Source organism: Corythoichthys intestinalis, chromosome 16 (genome assembly GCF_030265065.1).
Source record: "Corythoichthys intestinalis isolate RoL2023-P3 chromosome 16, ASM3026506v1, whole genome shotgun sequence".
Classification (NCBI taxonomy): domain Eukaryota; kingdom Metazoa; phylum Chordata; class Actinopteri; order Syngnathiformes; family Syngnathidae; genus Corythoichthys; species Corythoichthys intestinalis.
The window spans coordinates 291,944-315,958 of NC_080410.1; the positions used below are offsets into that span (position 1 = coordinate 291,944).

The 24,015-nt window shown below is 40.0% G+C and overlaps 1 protein-coding gene across 3 annotated transcripts; it reads right to left on the reverse strand.

The window, feature by feature from the left end:
* Positions 1-1,999: 1,999 nt before the first annotated feature.
* Positions 2,000-20,212, reverse strand: LOC130904804 (gastrula zinc finger protein XlCGF57.1-like). Of its 3 annotated transcripts, none has more exons than XM_057817837.1 (5): positions 19,772-20,212; positions 14,728-15,117; positions 4,703-10,371; positions 4,391-4,615; positions 2,000-4,314 (listed from the first exon to the last, which is right to left on the reverse strand). In XM_057817837.1, the coding sequence occupies exons 1-3, from the start codon at positions 19,905-19,907 to the stop codon at positions 9,083-9,085; spliced, it is 1,815 nt and encodes a 604-aa protein (XP_057673820.1). In that variant the 5' UTR covers positions 19,908-20,212; the 3' UTR covers positions 2,000-4,314; positions 4,391-4,615; positions 4,703-9,082. The 3 variants fall into 3 exon arrangements, with proteins under 3 accessions (XP_057673820.1, XP_057673819.1, XP_057673818.1); XM_057817836.1 differs by having other exon boundaries at positions 2,001-4,314; positions 4,391-4,612; positions 19,754-20,212; XM_057817835.1 differs by having other exon boundaries at positions 2,001-4,314; positions 19,754-20,212.
* Between the last annotated feature and the right edge of the window lie 3,803 nt (positions 20,213-24,015).

Here is a 24,015-nt window from a genome sequence, read left to right on the forward strand (position 1 = left end):
CATTAAAATGTCATAAGTCGACAAATATTTTCGCAAGCAGCAGTCTGGCTGCAACGGCCACGTCGGGTAACAACAGATCAGCTCCCGGCGATGGTGAGAGGGAGCTGCAGCCGCTCTGACGTGCAGACGGTGCAGGGAGAGAGAAAAGAAGAGGGAGGGGGCAACGATAAGCTGTTGGAAGTTCCCCAGACAAGCGCAGGGCAAGTAAATTGAGATGAAGAGGGTTACTTGCTATGTAAACTGGCAATTGTTATCCACCAGGTAGCTACATTTTAAATGAAATAAATGACAATTTAAGGGTTAGTGCCAGCTAGTCGATGTACCCTTTTGCAATCGTGTCAAGTTACAGTATGCTAGTCCAACTATCCCTCTCCTAAGAAAAAATATTTTAGCCGTAAAACAATGTATGCACACGCAGCATAGCAATATTAATTCAGAAGAAATATAACAAAATATTAATAAATTGAATGGTTTTACTTTAAAGTTTAGGTAGTTAAATTGATGTTATATACATTATTAATCATTTATATATCGTTTTGTTTTCTGGTTAATACTTTCCAATGAAGGTTATGTATACCGGATTTGTCTTGAAATGTGTATTGTATTTTCATCGAAATGTATTATTTGTATGGCAAGATTAATTATGGCAGGGGTCTCCAAACCGGGCCGCTGTGGGGCCTGGTTTTTGTTTTAACCGATCGAGTACCGACAGTTTAACCAATGAAGTTTCTGCTAAAACAAGCAGCACCTGACTGCAATCAACTGATTACACTTGTAAGACACCAGATTGGCGCAGAGGTTTTGTCTTGTTTTGTTGAAATGAAATCCTGCGCCCGCCACAGCCCTATGTGGAATAGTTTGGAGACCACTGAATTATGGCATAAACAATGAAGTCATTTTATACACAGAGATATATAGAGATATATTATAATCAATTGGATAGGTAAAACTTGCTTTGAAAAATAAATTCTTTCATTTGTTTATTCAGGTTGATCATAGAGCTAGTACAGAAAATGAATCCAACTCCAGTTCAGCCTTGCAGTACTTTGAGCGCCCCAAGTCAGACAGTCACAGTCTAGACACATTTTCTTCATTTTTCTCTCAAAGTGCACGAAATTGGTGCATTTTACAATAAAATGTAAAAAAAAAAAAAAAATTCTCCCCGGAGGGGCATGCTCCCGGACCCCCCTATGGGGTCTGTGTTTCCCTTCGTATAGTGATTCTTGTGGGCTGGGCTGAGTCAAAGTCCAGGGCTGCTTTTTAGTCCCAGTCCGCCCCTGTGTGCTAGCTCACCAAGGCCTTCAGAACTCGCAAAACATACCTGTGTGTGCATTTTCTACCATTCCTTGAATAATCTTGCATTGTGTGGCTGATTTTGACTTGACTCCGTCTGGTAACTTTTTGTGTGCAGTGCCAGTTTTTACCACTGGATGGCAATAAAGTCCAGATTTCTCTCAGACCACACTGGGTCATTCTGGGAGTAGGATGGGTGAGGGGAAGGAAAGCAGACAGTTCAGTCTGGGGGAGAGGTCCCTGATTCCAGTTAAAAGTTTTTATTGAGACTTTTATGAAACAGTTAAGTAAAACAAGCATTAGACTGACTTTTTAAAACACATTCCATTTTTCATTGAGACTTTTTAAAGAGCTGAAATGAAATGATAAGAGTGATTTTAAATTTTATTTAAAAAAAGAGTTAAGTAAAGTGTTTAAAAGAATAGTTGATGTCATTCAATTCAGATAATGTTAAGTACAGCACAGGCTGAAACTTTGAAAGCCTCATTCAGGGAGATATGCATTCAGATCAGTTGTCAGACTGAAATGATAGAGTGGTTTTAATTAAAGTAAAACAAGCATGAGACTTTTTAAAGACTATTTAAAACATTCAGCATTCAGATCAGTTGTCAGACTGAATTGATAGAGTGATTTTAATTTAAGTAAAACGAGCATGAGACTTTTCGAAAACTATTTAAAAACATTCAAAGAGCATACATGTTTCAGTCAGTCAGTTTTAAAAACACGTAAAATTAAAGCATTCAATTCAAATATTTTAAGTACAGCACAGGCATTCAAAACGAGTAAAATTAAAGAATAGTTCATGTAATTTAAATAATTTTAAGTACAAGACTTTTTAAAACACTGCCTGCACAGCCTCATTAAGTAAGATATACTGACAGATCAGTTGTCGTAGTGATTCCCTCCAAGTCGGATGGGTGGGGGAAAGCGGACAGACCAGTTTGTGCAGACAGATCAGTTGTCATGGTGATTCCCTCCAAATGAGTGAGGGGAGGAAAGCAGACAGATTAGATGTGCCTTGCAGGATATCTTGTGGCATTTAAGAGATTTATTTAGACTTTTTAACTCTTTTTAAAGAGCTGAAATGATTCAGTTGAAATGATAGTTTTATAAAATGTAAAATCACTCTAATTTAAAGGGCTGAAATTATTCAATCAAACTGAAATAGATTTAAATTGTATAAAATAAAGTTAAGTAAAACAGGCATTTTTCAAACACTCAAAGGGCTGAAATAAGTACAGCACATTCCCTCCAAATGGGTGAGGGGAGGAAAGCACACAGATCAGATGTGCCTTTCAGGGTATCTGGTTGCATTTAAGAGTTTTATTTAAGACTCTTGAACTCTTTTTAAAGAGCTGAAATGATTCAGTTGAAATGATAGTGTTTTATAAAAATTAAAATCACTCTAAGTAATTTAAACACTCAAGGGGCTGAAATTATTCAATCAAACTGAAATGATAGATTTAAATGGTATAAAATGGAGTTAAGTAAAACAAGCATTTTTAAAACACTCAAATGGCTAAAATGATTTAGTCAGACTGAAATAATAGATGTCATTCAATTCAAATAATTCTAAGTACAGCACAAGCTGAAACATTGAAAGCCTCATCCAGGGAGATATGCATTCAGATCAGTTGTCAGACTGAAATGATAGTGATTTTAATTTCAGTAAAACAAGCATGAGACTTTTTAAACATTGAAAGCCTCATTCAGGGAGATATGCATTCAGATCAGTTGTCAGTATGAAATTTTGAGTAAAACAAGCATGAGACTTTTTAACGACTCTTTAAAACACTCAAAAAGCATAAATGTTTCAGTCAGACTGTTTTAAAACTTTTTCAAACACTGCTTGCAGAGGCTGAAACTTTGAAAGCCTCATTCAGGGAGATATGCAGACATATCAGTTGTCATTCCTTCCAAGTCGGATGGGTGAGGGGAAAGCAGACACTAAGTCATTTAAACACTCCAAGGGCTGAAATGTTTCAATCAAACTGAAATGATAGATTTAAATTGTATAAGATAGAGTTAAGTAAAACAAGCCTTTTTTTTTTTTTTTTTTAAACAAGCATGAGACTTGTTTTTTAAAAAAATAATTTTTAAAACACTCAAAGGGCTTAAATGATTCAGTCAATTGAAGACTTTTTTTTAATGATAGTGATTTTATTGTATTTATAAAATAGATCTAAGTAAAACAAGCAGTTTAAGGAAAAGTGATATTCAAATGGTTGAAGACTTTTTTTTTTTTTTTTGCTAAAAGGATTCCGTTGAAATGAGTAAAACAAGAAAACAACATGACTTAAGCAACTTCACACTTTAATACTAAAAAATGCACAATGTCAAAACAATCAAACAAGCAGCATGGGGCAATAATAACATGTTAATACAACATCAGTCCAGCCAATCTAGGTCTCAACTCTCGCCGCAGAACTGCTTTCGGTTGACGCCATAGTCGAAAAGGAACTCCTCTCCTTTGGTAATGTTCTTGTGGGCCACGAAGAGCAGCACGTCTCTCTCGCTCGCCTCAAAAGTCATCCGAAAGACCCCAGGGCGCAGGTTGAACTTCTTCCTGGAGTGGTAGATGAGGCGTCTAAATGTCTGCCGATCAGGGTGGCAGGAGTATCTCTCCAGGTGGGCTTCGATGCACATTTGCTGCTTGTCTTTGTTGGTGAAGAAGAACATGTAGCCCGTGTCTGCCAATGCCGTCGTCCGGTGGATATTATCTCCCTCTTCTCTTGTTACTAGCCGGCCATGGTAGTCGCAGACCACTTCCCCAGCCTTAAAGGGTCGCTCGGCAAACAACCCTCTTCCCTTGGGCCCGGCGATGGTCTTCACTTCCAGGCCCTGCCATTTCTGAGAGCTGACGAGTCTCCGGATGTGCACTGATGTGTGGATGCCCTTGACGTGGCCCAAGGGCTTCCAAGATTGGGCGATTTCTTGCGCGGACGGCGTGTTTGTCTTCCAGTCTTGTTTACCGAACCACTTTTTGATTATTGGCTCAGCGGGGAGTCGGCGAGAAAAGTGCTGCGGTGGAGAACAAAAGTTAGTTTTGTGCAGGCTAAGATTGGCAACTCGTAACGCAAACGGCTTGATTTTATACTTAGAGATGGCAGCGTCCGCTCTCATCTGCTTCTGGGTAATCCTCCAGTGAGTATACATGCATTTCTCATCAGCCTTACTGTATTTCTTGCAGATTGAAACTTTTGGGATTTCCCCATCCACCGTGACCAGATGGTCCCGGATGAAGGCATCCACACTCTTCTGGAACTCCATTTCCGGATTTCTGGACGGACATCTGGACGTGCCAGGTGACTGAAGCTCACTGCTGAATAAAAACAAAAGCAATATGACTACAGTGTCCTCATTTATATGCAACTAAGCATACTGTTTTGGTAACATCTGTTATGCTGACCTTCCGGGGTCAGCACCCAACTTCTTGATGATCTCAATTGCATCCTTGAGGTACTCTGTCTTCTTCATCCTTTAATGTTTTTCAGCTGTGGCGTTTGAGTGGGTGAGGTAGTCAGCCACCATTGACTTTTCCGCGTCCGAGAGGTGCTTTGTGGCCGACTCAAAAGTCCTCCTGGCCATTTGGCGGGTCACATTCTGCAGTTGGTATTGAAGGGAATAGGTACAGTTCTCGCACACACCATATAATTGTTTGCATTAGTCTAACACATTCATCTAACGATAGTTTAGGCAGACTTCACTCCATGCCCTTGAACACAGTAAAGTGAATCACCTTATCGGGGCTCATGAGGGGGACATGGAAAAATGGTACCGTTTCTCGTAGACACCATCTAACTGCATTACTCGAACACAAGTAATATAATTAATCAGGGAATAGTGTCATGTTCCATATTTACTGTAGGACTGAACTACTCTAAATACACCTAACATAAGATAAATAGCACACCATAGTTTAATGAAAAAAGCAGAATAGACACACAACGCTATCTTATCACAGAAGCCCAACGTGTGCGTCACGAGCAAGATTGATGCACCAACTATCGCAATCAGTTCTCCTGGCCACAACATGGACAAAGAGCAGCGCGCTTTGTCCTAAAGCAAGTAGAGCCAGCCCCGGATAACAAAGTTGATAGCGGGCGCTTGGGACGTCAAGACCAGCGGCGGTCGCTGTGGCAACCACGTCCCACCCACGGACTAACCTAACCGCCCAAAACCGGCCACAGAGGGATGGTCCCGAAACAACACTGGACACTGAGATGGGAGAGGTTCACGTGGTAGGTCTGCTTTGATTTTTTTCTTGTCAGGCTGATGTACTTCATAGGTGACAGGTCCCATTCGTCGCAGAATTGTGTAGGGGCCTTGCCACTTTGCCAACAACTTGCTGCTGGAGGATGGTAGTAACAGCAATACTTTCTGGCCCGGCTGGAAGTCATGGTGTCTGGCTTGTTGGTCATACCATAGCTTTTGCTTCTTTTGTGCCTCCTTCAGGTTCTCTTCAGCCTCCTAGAGATAGTTGGACAGGCCATCCCTCATTTTCAGCACATACTGGATGATTCCCCGCTCACTGGCTTTGGACTCTGTTGCTGCCCATGTTTTGCTTTAGCATGTCCAAGGGCCCCAGCACGTCCCATCCGTACAAAAGCTCAAAGGGTGAGAATCCAGTGGAAGCCTGTGGTACCTCTTGATAGGCGAAGAGAAGGGATGGCAGCCATCTGTCCCAATCACTTCCAGTGTCACCCACAAACTTCTTCAGCATCCTCTTCAGCGTTTGGTTGAACCTCTCTAAGGTGTGGTATACAAGGCTGTAATCCCTAACTGTTAATGAAATAACTGTAAGGGACGAGAAGTGAAATTGGTTCCCTGGTCAGTCAGGATTTCATCGGGGATCCCAACTCCGGAGAATAACTGAACAAGGCAATGGAGGACTGATGGAGCAGTAATGGTACGTAACGGAAAGGCTTCGGGATATCTAGTGGCATAGTCACAAATTACGAGAATGTACTGATGGCCCCAAGCACTTCTGACCAATGGTCCAACAATGTCCATGGCAATTCGGCACAATGGTGTGGATATCATCGGGAGCGGATGAAGGCCCTGTCAGATCGGCGAGGTGGTGAGGTTTTTTGGCAGGTCAGACATGTGGTGCAAAATGTTTGTATGTCATTGTACATGCCTGGCCAGTAAAACAGAGCACTCGCGTAAAAGATGCCAAGACCATCCAGAGTTACTTGTTACCTGTTGGGCAGAATGACATCGTGAATGAAAATTTAAAACCTAGTGAATTACTTCTAAAGGAATACTAGTTTCTTAACACTTGTTTTCAGATTAACACTTGAATATTGCAGTTTGCTATTGGCGCTTTTTGTAGCCATTTACCAGTCTTTGACAGCGGTTTAAAGAAAGTTTGCCTCACCCCTCAACGCCAAATACTTTCAACTGTGAGATGTTTGTGGGGTTTCTTGCATGTACAGCTCCTTTCAAGTCACCACACAGCATCTCAGTGGGATTAAGATCTGGGCTTTGACTCAGCCATTCATAGCGGGGGTTTAATTAGTCGGCGGAGTTGATTTCAACAAATTCTGTACAGGTTGTTAGTTATTTAATAATTTTGGGACTCCGGAGTGGCTAAGCTAGCGAGAGTCAATGGTCCCTTCCCTAGTATGCCAATAAAAAATGATATTAACACATCTAACAGTCGAATAAATTTAAAATGGTGATCTGTTGTTCAAAATACCAATGGGGACAAAACAATGTCACACAAAACTGATGTAATTCATTTATTTCTGACAAACTATTTTTTTTTAGATGTGGAATGTCACCACAAGAAAGAGGAGTGCTTCAGGCACCTGTGCTCATGCTGCATTGACATCTGATTGAAGCAACTCGTGAAGTCGGGGCACCTTTTTTTCCTGACTTCGCGACAAGGGCCTCCCTGTTCGAGTGGTGTTCCAATGATACAGTATGTATCATAGTCGAAGTTTGGAAAACTTCGCTTTCCCACCTTCCTCGAATGCAGTGTCAGTTTAAAGAGTCATGACGGAAGAACGGCAACATAATGAAACGTGCAATTAGAAGCTGTGGAAACAGAGAGAAGAAATGGGCAAATGAGTTTCCACAAATTCCTTATGAAGAACAAGGAACAATACAAACTGCAGATACTCGCTGTTGGCTACGACAAAACCTAAACGGTGGAAAAAATATCACTCCGCCCTGCAGCCTGTTACCTAGAGCTACTGGATTAAAAATATTGCTTTTCATGCTGCAGATATTGGCATGGAATGATAAATTTTAATAACTTCATCCTGAAAACATAGCTAAAACTATCGATTGCATGGGTCATCTGTGATTTTCATGCGTGGATATGTTGAATTTTATTTGCATGCTAGGACAGGCTCATAGACTTGCGCTAGCTTAGCCACTCCGGAGCCCCGAAATTATTAAATAACAAACTGCACTGAATTTGTTAAAATCAACTCCACTGACTAATTAAACTCCCGCTAACTCGAAGAGTGAAAAATTCTAAACTTCCCCTTTTGGACCTCCGCTCAAAGGATGGCACCTCACATACAGGCTTACAGCCAACCGGAGATTGTAGTATTCTTCAAGTATGTATTGTGTTACTTTGAAAAAGTGGGGAGTAAATCACTAGTTTAATGAGGATACAATATCAATTCTTTGGACAATGTTTGCTGGTATTAAAGTTGATTTAGTGCAATATTAGTGGCACATTGGGCACAGTCAGTTGCATTTCGGTATAGAAATTAAAAAAAAAAAAAAGGAGCCAAAGCCATTTTCAGTCTTTTACCATTTTAAACAGAGTTGCATTTATACAATATACATGGTCCTAAGGAGGATATGTGCCACTACTACCCATTTGTATGATGTTATTCTGTCTGAAAGGGAGACAAAAGCTGCAATTCGCAATTAATTAATAATAATAATTTATCAACTCATTTGCTCCCAAAAACGAATAAATATGTTCTATTTTTAATTGTTTCAGTGTCTCAAAGATGTATTTATACGTCTTTTACGTTTTTTTTTTCCATAAAAAAGACATCTCTGGGTCCTGATTCAACTGAGCTCCAAAGCAAAAAGCTGAAAATCCATTTTAAAGCAATAAAACTGGACACTGGAGGGCAGTAGTGCATTTGGTAAGATCCGCAACCCGATTCAACAGCAACGAAAGGCCGGGCCACACCGTCGGAGCGCCGGCGGAATGATAACAGGTGGCGGACAACCGAGCAGAACAACCGAGAGGACGCCCGAGCAGAACGACCGGGACCACCAGTGCAGTGGAAGATGCCGTTGCCGCCCGTGCTGCTCGCTGAGCAGACCCCGCAGAGACTCAAAAAAAATCCTTTTTATGAGATAGGCAGCGATTAGGGAAACGTATAGCAAAAGAACAGAATTTTCTGTGGGCCTTGCAAAAACAGTCAAAATCCAGTAAAACGACTGGGAGCGAAGGACCTTGCTCCGGTGAAAATAGCTGGGAGTGAATGAGTTAATAATTCACTAAAGTCAACATTGATGAAATCATCTCGTGAGTCTTTTAGAATCACTTTAATATGATGGTTTCAAAAATTATCCATGAAAAGGGTAGTTTGAAAGAGGGAGGCTATTAGATATATATAATGGCACTTGAGAGTTAAATCGGGTAAGCAAATACTTTTGGGTATAGTGTGGATGCACATCATACAAGGATTGGACAAAGCACATGTAAGGGACCAAAAGTGCCAACCCTCAACAGGATTTGAGCTCTACAGAATACAATTGTTCTGCATGCAAAATCTGATGAAGCCAGCATGGATGACAGGCAAATCAGTCATTGACCACTGCTTCTCACACCAACACACACGTGCCTCTTAAGCCGATCCTTCAGAGTGAATCCTTGACCACAAATTGAGCAGGAAAAAGGTTTTTTTCCAGTGTGGATTCTTGTGTGTTTGGTTAAGTCTCCTGTATGAACAAAACATTTTCCACAAACGGAGCAGGAAACAGGTTTTCCTCCAATGTGGATTCTTGTGTGTTGTTTTAGGTTTCCCTTCTCAGAGAATCTATGGCCACAAACTGAGCAGGAAAAAGGTTTTTCGCCAGTGTGGGTTCTTGTGTGTTTTATTAAGTCTCCTGACTGAACAAAACATTTTCCACAAACTGAGCAGGAAAAAGGTTTTTCTCCAGTGTGGAATCTTTTGTGTTGTTTTAGGTTTCCCTTCTCAGAGAATCTTTGGCCACAAACTGAGCAGGAAAAAGGTTTTTCGCCAGTGTGGGTTCTTGTGTGTTTTGTTAAGTCTCCCGCCTGAACAAAACCTTTTCCACAAACAGAGCATGAAAAGGGCTTTTCGCCAGTGTGAGTTTTTTTGTGCTTTTTTAAGTGTCCCGCCTGAACAAAACATTTTCCACAAACTGAGCAGGAAAAAGGTTTTTCACCAGTGTGGGTTCTTGTATGGAGTATCAAGTTGCTGTTGTGACTGAATTTTTGACCACAAATTGGGCAGGAAAAAGGTTTTTCGCCAGTGTGGGTTCTTGTGTGTCGTTTTAAGGATCCCTTGTGACTGAATCTTTGACCACAAAGTGTGCAGGAAAAGGGTTTTTCGCCACTGTGGGTTCGTGTGTGTCGTTCTAAGGTGCTATTGCAACTGAATCTTTGACCACAAACTGAGCAGACAAAAGGCTTTTCACCAGTGTGGATCCTCATATGCCTACGATAACTTTGCTTAGTAGCAAAGGTTTTCCCACACTGAGAGCATTTGCAGAGTTTGTCGTCACCATCAGATGTCTTATGACCATCATCATTGTACGGTAAGTGTAACGAGGCGCCAAGTCTGTCTGATTGAGCAATGTAAATATCTGCATGCAATCCTCCTCTGCTGCTGCTCCTCCCCTCGCTTGGAGGCTCCGTCCCTCTGCTGGCCTCATTCAGACCATCTTCACTCTTCAAGGGCTCACTAGTTGACCTGGTGACATGCTCCTCCTCTTGACCAAACGGCAGCTCGTCCTCCTCCTTTTTGATTGGAAGTTGCTGTTCTCTCTCCTTCTCTTTGATTTGGGGGAGGTCAACATCCTCTTTTATGCCAGAAGATTCTGGCTCAGCACCAAGATATTTTCTGAAACCTGCAAGACACAAGAAAACCACTGATATATTTTATGGACCATCACTGTGTCATCGGCCTGTCTTTTCTTTGTGCAAAACTTGGAGAAGATGAGAACAGTGATCTTTCACGACTATACCGTTCACGCTGTGCGGATTCAGTACATTGCAAGTAAGAGTGTGACAATATCTCGATACAGCGATATATCGCGATATTTTGCAACCCGATGGGTTATCGATATGCTCCCGCCAAGAATCGATACTTTTATTTAACATATTGGCCATACAATGGAGTATGGATGCTGTAAACTGCTCAATGTTTGTTGAGCAATTCCTTGGCGGTCCGTTAGGGGCGCTCGTGAGTGGCGGTGAGGGTAAAGTGCGCACAAGTTGTCTAGAGAAGAAGAGGAAGCTCCAAGTGGGTTGAAAAAATAAAAAAGCTCAGTGAGAACGGTGGAGGAAAAAAGGAGAAAAATATTGCTACAAATCACACATGGGGACACACTTTAGATTTTACACCAACAAGAAAGGAAGTAAGGTGAACAAGGACTTTGCTGTATGCAAGAATTGTCCAAGAAAAATAAGTTTCACTGGGAGCTGGTGACGTAGTGGACACTGGGGTTTGTGAGCTTCGCTTTCATCACTTGAGGTAAGAAAGTTTTGCAATGTAATTGACTTTTTAATTTACATGTATTATTTTGATGACATTTGGTGTTGAATGATATAAAATAAACCAGGACACTAAACTGGATGAAAATGAATATCGAACAAGCCCACATGAATTTACCGATTTATTTGAGAACCAATTTCCATCTAGTTTTCTACACAAACTGTTATTACTGTCATTTTGATACAATAAGCTATAAAAATGGTTTGAATAGGTTCCAAGATATATAAAGTGATGTGCATGATAATTAATGTAGCCTACATATTAAAAATAGGTAATTATTGAATTTTTAATTTCTATACATTCAATTCATATTTTTTTTAATTCAATACTTCCAACACAAAAAAAAAAAATCAGGACTTCAACTCAAACGCTATGAAGTAGCTAATATTTTTTGTTTTATTTTGTTGTTTTTAAGGTGAGGAAGACTGTGACTGAGCAAGTCTGACATCTTAAATGCTGAAGCAGATAGCGGAAGTGCTCAAACCAAGCAACAAAGTTCATATCCGAAGAAAAGACCCACCAATTTTATCATTGCCCCACTCCAAGCTCAACTGCTGACACCTACGGCACTTTTTATTTATTTATTTTTTTAAAGATTTAAAACTTTAAATAAATTAAGGGTGCCATTCATCATGATCTCTCCAAGCGATATCAGTGGTCGTGGTTGGTTTCCTCTATATGTGCAGGGGCACAATTTGCAGTAGATTTATATTTTACAGCAATGTTGCACAGAAAAGGTGTCACTGTTTAATAAATGACTTAAACAGTATTTTTTCTATTTTCAAATATTTTTTTTTTTTTTCGTTTCAACAGTTGTATCGTAGAATGTCATGTATCCAATTTCTGACCAATATATCGATAATCGCTGTATCGTGATATAATCGTTATCGTGAGCCTTGTATCGCGAATCGTATCGTATCGTGAGGTGCCCCGAGGCTCCCACTCCTAATTGCAAGGTTTCAAAAAATATTCAATGAAAAAAAAAAAAGTGCAAAAATACACATTCCATTTTGAGACACAAGAGACATTGTTTCGCATAAAGATGTGACCGAAAATTCAGTGGCGAAAACTATCGGCCATAAATAGCTAAAAATCCAATTACAATTGTCCGTTTGTAGGTTGGCAGCAATTATTAACATTCTTTGCCAACTCTCCCACTTTTAATGAATTTGACGTCAAGCATCGTCAATGGCAGCCAATGAGTTTATACAAAACCTTCAACAGGACAGGCCAGTACAGACTCTTTTAACTTATTTTTCATGGTCGAGCCAATATGTATTGAATTACAACATGCATACTACAGTAAATATTCAGATACTCTTGTCGTATATATAATACTGAATGTTTTAATTGGAATTGTAAATGCATCCCTCTCCCCCATCCATATCCCTGAGGTCGAAATGTCTAAGGAGAACAAGACGAACAACAGGATACAGTCGTCTAGTATTGCCACAGTGTCCAAATAAAAGCCAGACTCGTTAGAACAATGTGGCAAAGAAAATGTGCTTGCTCTTTGGATTGGGCGTACCGGGCTACCTGCTTCCACAGGTGAATTACTGCAGTTCAATTCAATTTGGACTTGTTCTGACTGCGCCAGGAGTTGGTTATTAGTTTTGTGTGTTTTTACAGTTATCGAGGTTTGGCTTATTTTTATTTCCAAACATGTTACGTATGCTTCCTAAAGTTCCTTATATATTATAAGCTACATTTGCCTTTTACAAACCTGCACAGCAGGAATTTTATTTTCGTGCATTCCTTGTGTAAATTTCACCAGATAAAGCTATTGTTGTAAAAAGTATGCGTTTTTACTTGACTGTCAATGTTCATTCGAAATTGTTCGCAACCTTTACTTTTAGTAAACAAGCCCCCCCACATGGTGTCAACCGGAAATACATCTAGCTGACAATAACACCAACATATTAATAATGTAGGCGTGCAATGTATTTCTTGTTGTTGTTTGTGTTTCTTTTCTTTCCTCTCTTGTGTTTCTTTTCTTTTCTTCCCCCATAACCCCTTCCTGCTCACTGCTTTGTCATAATAAACGCGATATGTTGAATGATCACAATGGAAGTCATACTCTCAATGTGAATTATTAAAACTGTTCAGACCAACCGGACACTTAGACTTCCATTCTCCGTGTCAAATAACTGAAAAGGACACATTTTTAAAAAAGACGTCTGCCGCCCGGACACCTTTATCGGACGCACACACAACATTATGATGGATGCTGCCGGTTACTGAGCGAGAGATTTACTCTTTTTCAAAAAGACTGGACAATACATCTGTGTTTGACACAGGCAGAGACCCGACATTCGCGCTTCGGTGCACAAGTTACTTTTTAGAGTGAGAGGTGTAGAGAGAGAGTTCGTTACTCCTTGTCTTTGAGTTGTACAGCAGTAGTTTCAAGTCATTTCAATTGAAAAATGTCCTGAGTGTGTTGCTAAGACCCGTGAGCGTGTTATAGGTGAGTACAAGGACCCTCTTGTACTGTTTAGCCTTTATAGTTGTTGTTTTTGAGATGTTAATAGTTAGCGCTGAGCGCTAAACTAATTAGCTAATTCGCTAACGTGTATTTCATATGCAGAACGTGTAAAACCATGATTAAGTACAGCGGTAACACCACAAACATGCGAAATAGTACAGAAATCTGTGTAAACAAAGTATATTGGTTAAAAGTAGTTTTATTTCTAAAGACACTTTGTGTCCAGAAAATGTGGAATTCATTCCACCAGTGTAAATTTTATTGTATTGTTCAAAGAAATAAGTACTCCCTTTAAAATGGTTAATGTTTTTACACTTTCCTGTAAAAAAATAAATAAATAAAGCAGCTTAAAAGGAAGCTTTTTGTTATATGGGCATGTTTCCATCGTTCCTGTTGAATCATATATTTTATTTAAATAAATAAATATGATATTGTCGCGCCGAAGAAACGGAGACGGAGGCGGGGTAACCACACCGGAAGTGCAACAACAAAAACAGTTTGTGCAGAACCTCTTAACACAAGTTCCGGCAGGTGAATTATGTAAACACCACACCAGCCCCCCCCAGAATTCACCCATACTCAAAATCCCTGCGCCGAGGAGGGACAATGGCCCAACCCCGGCGGGTGCGCACGGCAGTGGCCGAGGGGGGTGGAGCCGTAAAGTCAGTCAGTCAGTCTGGGCACATTGTTTGCATCCTGATTAGCGTCTGGCTAATACATGTACGGTCCAACATAAAATTACAAACTCCTCTTCCTCCAACTCTTCAAAAACTTGGATCTCCACACTTGCGCTCGATCTATCACTTATATCGCTGTTTGAATCATTGTTTGAAGGGCTTTGTAGGGCGGCTGTATGGAGCGCTGCCATCGCTATTCTCGGTGTGACGTATCACTTCCGGGTTCGTCCCCTTTCAGGCTCGAACTTCGGAAACGTGATTATTTTGTCAAATATACAACATATAAATTATTTTTTCATGCTTTATTTGTTGGACAATGTTTAATTACTTTAATTGTGACACTATTTGGCATTTTATAAAATTACTTCACATTTGGTCTTTTAACTTGCGCTGATGTGCCGACGTCAAAATGAGTAAGTAATATAGTCAAACAACAAGGACTGGACACATTATCGCATGAAGACCAAACGGATTGAAAAAAATGCCACAAAATGACAGTTGTTCAGAAAGAAACCCGCACTCCCCTCAAGTTGAGTATCGTGTTACTCACAGAACAGCGAGCGTGATGTGAAGTCGTCACTCTCTGATGGTCGAGTTATGAGGTAGTCCGCTTGGAATCCTTTTGAACTGCTGCCACTCATAGGCTCCGCCCCTCTGTTGGCCTCACTTGGACCTCCATCTTCACCCTTCAAGGTCTCATCAGTCCACTTGGGCATGTCAACCACCTCCAGTTTAACATATAGCGGGTCCTCCTGCTCCTTTTTGAGGGGTTGAGGTTGATGCTGCTCCTCAATGTGGGGCTTCTCAACTCTAATGAAATACTCCTCTTTAATGTGGATGAATTTTTCCTCCACGTTCTTGACGTATGGCGACTCTTTCTCCTCCTCTTCTCCCATGTGAGCAGACTCCTGGCATTCAGGACGATGCACTTGACCGACATCTGCAAGACAAAGACCACAATCACACATGGGCCAAATTTTATTTCTTCATTTGCCCTTCTGTCCACAAAATATTTACTGCTTCAGAAATAATCCTTCGTAATGATTTTGTATTTATTCGTATCTTATTGTTAGCCACTACGACACAGTGTAATTCAAATCGCTTGACATCATATTTTATTAACTAAGACAAAAACATAAGTTGGGCTGGGCTTGGCTGACATATAGATCTACAAGACCACAAACAAATCTTATTTTGTCATTTGCAAACTTGTGTCCCCAAAGTCGTTTTCTGTTGGAGAAAATTCTTCCTTGGCCATTTTTTCTTTATTCCTGTTTTGTTGTCATCCAATCCAACACAAATGAATTCATAGTGCTCGACATCACATTATAATCAGGAAAATATCAACAAAAACAGTCTCATAAAATACATTAAAAAGGAATAAAAGCATAAAAGAACCCAAGCCATATATTGTGTCTGTGTGTGGGGCAGCAAATGAGTGGCTTTTATGTTCTGAAATAAATGCCTAAAACACTGCAAAATTGTCAGACTCGACACCGTTTCTGAACAGGGTTCTGAACTCTAACCCATTGTGCCTAAGGCTGCAACAACTTATCGATGAATAAATCTGCTTCAGGGTTCTTGCAACATTCTAAAAGTCAAATTGAATACTTTTTAACACCTTCAAAATGTAATTTAAAACCATAACATGACGCAACAATTTGTGATAAAGAACAAATTTTATTTCACTGTAAACACAAAGGTGCAGGTGTTTTTCTCCTTTCATGTGCGACTTGGATTTGTATAGAGGAACGGAAATGCAAAAATCAAATAAATTATTAAATGTGTCATTGAAATGCTTATACTGTATCTCAATATTCATTTATTCACTTAAATATTTATGTATTCAATTCACTTTTAATTTAGTTCAGTTTTGATATAGATAGATCGATAGATCGATAGATAGATAGATATCTCAATTTTTATATTTCATTTTTTATTTATTTACTTATTTCCATTATTTCTTTCAACATTTATTTATGTATTCCAATGTATATTTATTTAGTTTTATATATTTCACTTTCTATTTTTTTTTTCATTCTTGCACTCTTGTTCCCATTGTACTCCATGCCTTCCCCACATGGCAGAGATTGTTGAGCATGAGCTCTCTAGGGATTTAATAGCGGACATGTTACAGATTTCAGCAGATCATGCTGATGCAGCGCATCTGGCTTACAAAACACAGCAATTTAGTTCATTACTGCCATCAGGCCAGCCTCCACAATGCTACCCATGTTGGGAAGGAAGGAGAAATAGCTTGACTAGAGCAACTCAAATCTCGTCCATCGAGTTTGAAGAGCCAATGACAGATATAATTATTTCATGCAGTTACAAAGGGAGCGAGAGTGCAAGAATGACATTTTAAAAACAAAATGAAATAAATGTTAAAATAAATAATGAAATAAATACAAATTGAAATAAATGAATAAATGTTGAAATAAGTATAAATGATAAAGGACTGTGATTGTTGTGAGGATATTGTACGACAGAGTACTAGGCCAAATAAATTAATCAAATTAAAATTAAATTAAAAAAAAAAAAAAAAAAAAAAAAAAACTACTAGATTACAGTCGTACTATTGCTACCAGAAAAAAAGTCGTTCTATTATGTAGGGGTAATGTAGCTGTAATCCGCAAAGCACTTTGCATACATGTACCTTAGCTGTGAGCTATGACGAAGCATTAGAATAAATCAGTCTTGATTATAATTTGATGTAGATGAGGCCAAATATTAAGGACTTCCTTTTCGTAAAACCGATTCTAAAACACAAGATGCTTTCGACTTCTCGTAATATTAATTCGACATTTATTCACGTCGTACTAGAGATGGAATGCTCGAGCCTTCCTGCTCGAATCTGATTCGAGCAAATGAAGTAGAGGTGTGTCAAAGCAGTGTTCCGAAAACGGCGTCGTGCAAGCCAAAAATCACGTGACCACGCTGACGAGGCCTCGAACGTCACAAATGTGTCAGCGAGTCACACTGTTTCCACAGGAAAATGAAAACTCGATGGGAGCCCGCCCGCTCAATCGGTGGGAACGCAATAAAAAGTGGCAGAATAATGCAGTTATTCGATGTTTTTTTGAGAGGAGGAATTTTCGCGAGTGCTACAAATATTTGCTCATTTTCAAGTCAGGAGTGGGAATATCATTATCACTTAAATTTAATTAAATTCATTCACATTGTTATACACTAGATAGTGGCATATGTTTATTTAGAATAGATACAAATACGACACAACCCCCCCCCCCCCCCCCCAAGAAATTATACTTAATTAAAAAATAAAATATTTCACATACCTTTCCTTACTTTTATTCAGCTCAATTATTTCCATCTTATGATTGTGGAAATCTTTATAGTATGCAATAAATAATATCCCTGTTCCTATGCACTGTGCTTATTGTACTGTAATATTTACAAAAAAATAACAATACAGAGTTACTCCCCAACATCTAGGACGAGCCACTTACAAGACTAGCACTGTCGTGTATTAAAAATACTCCTTTGAACTAGGGCTGTCAAAATTATCGCGGTAACGCGCGGTAATTAATTTTTTAAATTAATCACGTTAAAATATTTGACGCAATTAACGCATATGTCCCGCTCAGACAGTATTCTGTCTTTTGGTAAGTTTTACAGCAAGGCTTTTTGTGCTGTCTAACAGCGAACTCTTGTGGTCGCTTTGCAACATGGTTTATTGTTGTCTTGCCAGTTCAATATGGCTGCAGGACGTCTCGGGCTGACGCCTACGTCAGGGGTTTTCAACCCAGTCCTCAAGGCACACTGTGGGTCCTGGTTTTTGTTCCAGCCGATCCAGCAGAGACAGTTGAACCAATGAGGCTTCTGCTAAAACAGGCCACACCTGACTGCAATCAACTGATTGCACTTGTAAAACACCAGATTGGGGAAAAAGTGTTGTCATCTTGTTTGGTAAGAATGAAATCCTGCACCCACAGTGTGCCTTAGTGGAATAGGTTGGGAACCCCTGGCCTACGTTGTAATGTTGTGCCTATATGATCCTTGGACAAGATTTGTCTGTAAGTATGGTTGTTGTAAATAATGTACATATTATGTTAGTAAGCAAAATGTTATTATTTTTTGTATGAGACGCTTTTTGTTTATGTTTTGTGAACCTGTATAGCGTGCTAAGCTAACGTTGTTGCTAATGCAATGCTTTGTGTACTTTTTTTTGTAGTTTTACAACGGTCTAAAGAGGACAATGGTTTGAGGCCATTTTATTAATAAATCAGATGAAAAAGAAAGAAGTCTGATTATTATGACGTCGTTCACTAGCTGTCTAGCTTTGGAAAAAGTAGACGCTTCGGAGTGAGGACAGCATAGACAGATTTAAATGACAGTAGAGTGAAATCCCCACTACAGTCCTTATGTGCTGTATGTTGAATGTATATATCCATCTTGTGTCTTATCTTTCCATTCCAACAATTTATTTTACAGAATATATATAATTTACAGAAAAATATGGCATATTTTATAAATGGTTTGAATTGCGATTAATTGCGATTAATTACGATTAATTAATTTTTAAGCTGTAATTAACTCGATTAAAAATTGTAATCATTTGACAGCCCTACTTTGAACACGTCTTCACAGACAAAGCAATGACACGGGCTTAAAAAGGTCAACTTTAATTGTGTAAATCACACTTAATGACGACACAATCTCACAGTTGAAATAGACGACATCCACTTAATTCTATCGAAGATACATTATGTAATGCTGAAGCAATTTGACAACTTTAGTTTTTAAAAAGAAAATTGCACTGTTTATCCAGTAGATGGAGCTTTTGCAGTGTGTCAAACCCCTCGAAACAGTGATTCAATTTAAGGCAATTGTCTCAAAAGTTATTCACTGTTTCGGAAAGCCTCGGTTTTTCCATCCCTACGTCGTACAAGTTCAAATTTTACTCGTGCAATTACTACAAGAATAAAAAATCGCATTATTACGTAGGGCTAATGTCGCTGAATGAGCAGCTACGTACTTTATGGAGCGCGTTGCCGCCTCCGTTGAAATCAGCAATGGTGAAGGTATCTTGTCTTTTTGAATCGGTTTTACAAATAAGGAAATCCTTCATATTTTGACTTTGACTATAAATGGATACTCCTCTCGCTGATTTCGCTCATGAAAGAGCCATCAAATTTATTTATTTATTTTTTTAATCCAGGAAAGTCAAGTGGTCCCACGCAGAATGTAAACTTTGCAAATAGAGCTTTGTTATGGTTCTTACTGGAAAAATAAAAAAATACTGTGGAGAAAAAAAATCTCATTTGTAATTAAATTAAACAATTTTGCACTGAGAGCATCATACCTCGTGGCTTCATGCATGCGACTAAGGATATTTGCGGTCAAGTTTTAGTAGAGGGTGTTGTGAAAAAAGATTGATGCAGCGTAGGGAGAACTAAATTTTCCCTGCACTTAATGTTCGTTTTCAGTCCATTCGTGTCATTTTATTTTTACTGCAATTTTCTGCCACACATTGCAAGTCCATTAAAATAGGACCCACATCACACTGGTCCGCGGTGCAAAAAAGTTTGGGGAACACTGGTGTGCAGTATACGTACCATCGAAAGTGAACCAACCTTCTAGTCTGCGAAGAACAACCTTTGCGTGCATTATTTTGCACACAGTCGAGTCTTGGTGACGTGGGGGCTCCTGTTTTACTCCATAAAGGTCCTCCTGGAACTTTTCTGCAGCCGGTGTAGTTCTCGAGAACATATTCCTCAATTGATTTCTGAATGCTTGACGACGTGCCTTGCAGCTATGTTAGCGGTTGGCCAGCTAAGCTAGGCTAAAGTAGGCGTCAAAAATTCAACGAGTGCCGAGACTTGAAGGCTGATGTTTGAGTCCGTAATGTTGGTAATGCTGGACACGTCGTCGAAACTTCCGATTTAGTTAAGTGACTGAAATCTAGGAAAATCAATACGCGCACAAAGAAAAAAAAAAAAAAAACACTGCTCCACTTTAGCCAGTCTATTTGAGAGGAGTCTGGCTGCAGCCCGCCTCTCTCAGCCAGACTCTTCTTCTTCTTCTTCCGTTGATTTCCGGCAGACTCGATGCCTATTGGCACATTGCTGCCTTACCCAATGTGGCCAGATCACGTAATGACCTCTATGTCCAGCTCAGCCCGGAGGCAACGAAAAAGTCCGCCAAAGCTCTTATCGTTCCATCCTGTCCCACCGCGGGACACAACAGATCGTTCATAGTCACAGTGCCATGCGGCAACGGCCCTCTTTTTCCAAAAAGCTCCCGTCGCTGCTCACTATATAGCGGACACTCCATCAGCACATGTTTCACCGTTTGATATTGTTTGCAGTGCTCACATTTACCATCAGGATGTTTACCTATCTTGGCCAGATCCCAAGCTAGTCCACAGTGACCCAATCTTAGACGCGTTAACATGACGGCATATTTCCTTTCTTTACCGATATACACCGGAGTAAATTTGACAGACGGGTTAATAGCAAAGTAATGACGCCCCCTGGTGTCACTCTCCCAAATTTTTTGCCAGACAGCTGTCACATATGCCTTAATTTTCCCCTTCCACTCATAAATTCCAGGGACTATTTCAATTTGAATTTCCCGTTTGAGAGCCCACTTCGCCGCCATATCGGCCATTTCATTTCCAAAGATCCCCACATGGGCTGGAACCCATATAAAACCTACCTCACCGCCTGCCCTCTCAATTCTATGAACGATTGACAGCAATGCTGAGATGAGGTCAGGTCGTGAACCTTGTCCTCTCCCCCCCAAAGCTTCCAGAGCAGATGCTGAATCAGTGCACACCACTACCCTTTCCTGTTTTGTACTCTCTGCCCACTGTAAAGCACATATTATTGCTGCAATTTCAGCTGCATATACAGACACATTAGAAATACTTTTAAACTGAAGAACATCATAATCAGGGACGTAAATTGCAAAACCAGTTTTTCCCGACTTGGGGTCCTTTGACCCATCAGTGTAAATTTGGAGAAACCCCTCCCATCTACTCGCCATCAATTTATCCACAAGCCCCACATAATTACTTCCTTCTTTAGCCAGTGCCATCACCAACATATCAATATCCGGGGTAGGTAAAGTCCATGGTGGACTACCAGTCCAAATCACACTCGGAGCCACACCCACCTCTCCTAGTTTCAGCCTTTGCAGCTCTTTACCCATTTTGTATACATAAGGCACAGTCTTGTTAGCCCCCCACTCCCACACCTCCTCAAGGACCTGCCTAGCAGGATGACTCCCCGGATATGCTAATAATTTGATCACATATTGCATAGCTAATTTTGCTCTCCTAATTGACAGAGGAGTCTCACCCAACTCTACCAGCATTGCCGGGATTGGGCTTGTTCTGAGAGCACCACAACAGACCCTTTAAGCTTTTGCTTGAACTGTATCCAGTTTCTTGAGATGGGAGGCTGCAGCCGCTCCAAAACACATACATCCATAGTCTAATCTAGAGCGAACCATTGTTAAAAAAAGATTATTGGCCAGCTCCTGTCATTTATGCAAATGACCTTTTGGCCAGCTCCTGTCATTTATGCAAATGACCTTTTGATGGATGACGTAAGCAACGTCCCTTTTGTGCAACAGTCAAAAATATGGTATTGTTAGGTGTTCCTTTTGACACCTGTTAAAGAACTATGGTTATTGGGTGTCTCTGAAGTCTGGTTCGTGTGTAGGTGTGAGAGGAAACCTGTGGAGCTGAGGCGCCAGGGTGTCTGTGCGGCCAGTGGGGGGTCCGCCATGCAGGTGTTGCGCGGAGGGTCTTTGCTGAGAAGAATAGTTGAGACATGTCCAGACAGAGATTATTGGCCAGCTCCTGTCATTTATGCAAATGACCTTTTGATGGATGACGTAAGCAACGTCCCTTTTGTGCAACAGTCAAAAATATGGTATTGTTAGGTGTTCCTTTTGACACCTGTTAAAGAACTATGGTTACTGGGTGTCTCTGAAGTCTGGTTCGTGTGTAGGTGTGAGAGGAAACCTGTGGAGCTGAGGCACCAGGGTGTCTGTGCGGCCAGTGGGGGGTCCGCCATGCAGGTGTTGCGCGGAGGGTCTTTGCTGAGAAGAATAGTTGAGACATGTCCAGACAGCCCCCCTATGTAGGCCCACGTGATCTTCGTGGGGTGGGACCAGCGAATAGGTTAGTTTAGCCTTGCAATGCTAAACAGTTATTTTCGTTAGCCTACCTTAACAGTGCGCTGCGACGGACCTTTCCTCCCCGGCTGTGGACCAATTTCCCAGGCTTTGACAGTTTTGTTGAGCTATACGTTTTAAAAGTCTTACATGAGTGCCTTTTCTAGATTTTTCTAACTCAACAGTGTTTTTGATCTTTTCCCAAACAGCGTCACCACATCTACTCTAAAGCACAACGTCTGTCAAGTTTGCTTGAACATTTCAACGCTGCTGATACTGTTTTTTTTTTTTTGGTACAACATCACCTAGGTTTGATTTATTTTCACAAGAGCATTTGATAGTTAGCATGCTTTATGTATACTGTTTTTTTTTTGGGTACAACTTCACCCTACTTTATTTATTTATCTTACAAGAGTTTTTGATAGTTAGCATGCTCTATTTAATGAAAAGCATCCAAATAAGAGTTAAATAGCGACCTACCAACAATGTTGCAGTTTTTGGAGAGTCTTCAGAAGATGCATCTTCCTTGCGTTGCCGCGGGAGACTGATTTGACACATGTTTCAATACACATTGCGAATCTCCGCCCCCCACTTTTGAGTCGACCTATGTCGCATTGTGGTGGGCGTGAAAAGCTGATGACATAGACCAGAAACCCTGCCTCTGTAAACATGAACGCCATGCCCCTGAAACGTGATACAATTTCCAAACCTGAATGTTTGACCGTAAAGTAGATTTAATGTTTGAATAACTGCAGACATAGCCACTCTATTAACGTATGTGAGTTTTTTCTGCCACGGTAGATCTGTTTCTAAAAAGTCAATGTGTCTGTAAGGGCTATAAGTTAAGAAATGACGAACACATTCTTAATATCAAGATGACGGAAAAACAACAGGTTGTTGTATTGCGCAGTTTCATTACAAATGTGATAGTTCAAGAGAGTCAAACTTAAGGCGGGACCCTAATCAGTAGCAAAAATAAAAAATTAAATAATGCATTGGATATTTTAAAAACACACAGCAGCTGAGCTGTATTATTAACCGTCTCTGATAATACTGCGTTACATAGAAGCTTACATTCGTGTGTAACAGAATGTAGTATATCTGATTCAGATAAATATGAAATGTTTTAAAATACTGTCTATCGTGTTCTAATTCTTCAATCAGTAAGTATAAACATCTTTGATATGAAAGATATAACGTGTAGAACATGAAAAGTACAACATGAAATAATGAATATAAAAGAATACTCCATCCGAGGTGTTACAAACTGACTCTGTTAACATTAGTATATCTGGAGGAATTTCGTAGGATTCACTACAGACTTCAAAACGCATTGTCCCCAAACTATGTATAATAAAAAAATGTACGATAATTTATGATAACGTAATAATTTCTTAGTTTGTAAGTTTTTAAAGAGTTTAGTCAGCAGTATAAGTAAGTTCAGATCAAATACCGATCCACAAACACGTGCAACTAGATAAAACATTTGAGGTGTTAATTTTAACAAGGGGACAGGGGGAAGGCAAAGGTAGGGCCAAGCAAGCAAATTAACATAGAATACTGGAAGGCTTCAGAGCCCAAGACAATTATATATTTAAAAATATCTGCAATGATACTATTGTTATTTCAAAGGATTTCATGAACATTACTTAAGTGCAGTACGCATTTGTTTTGTGCATATATTCATCCATTC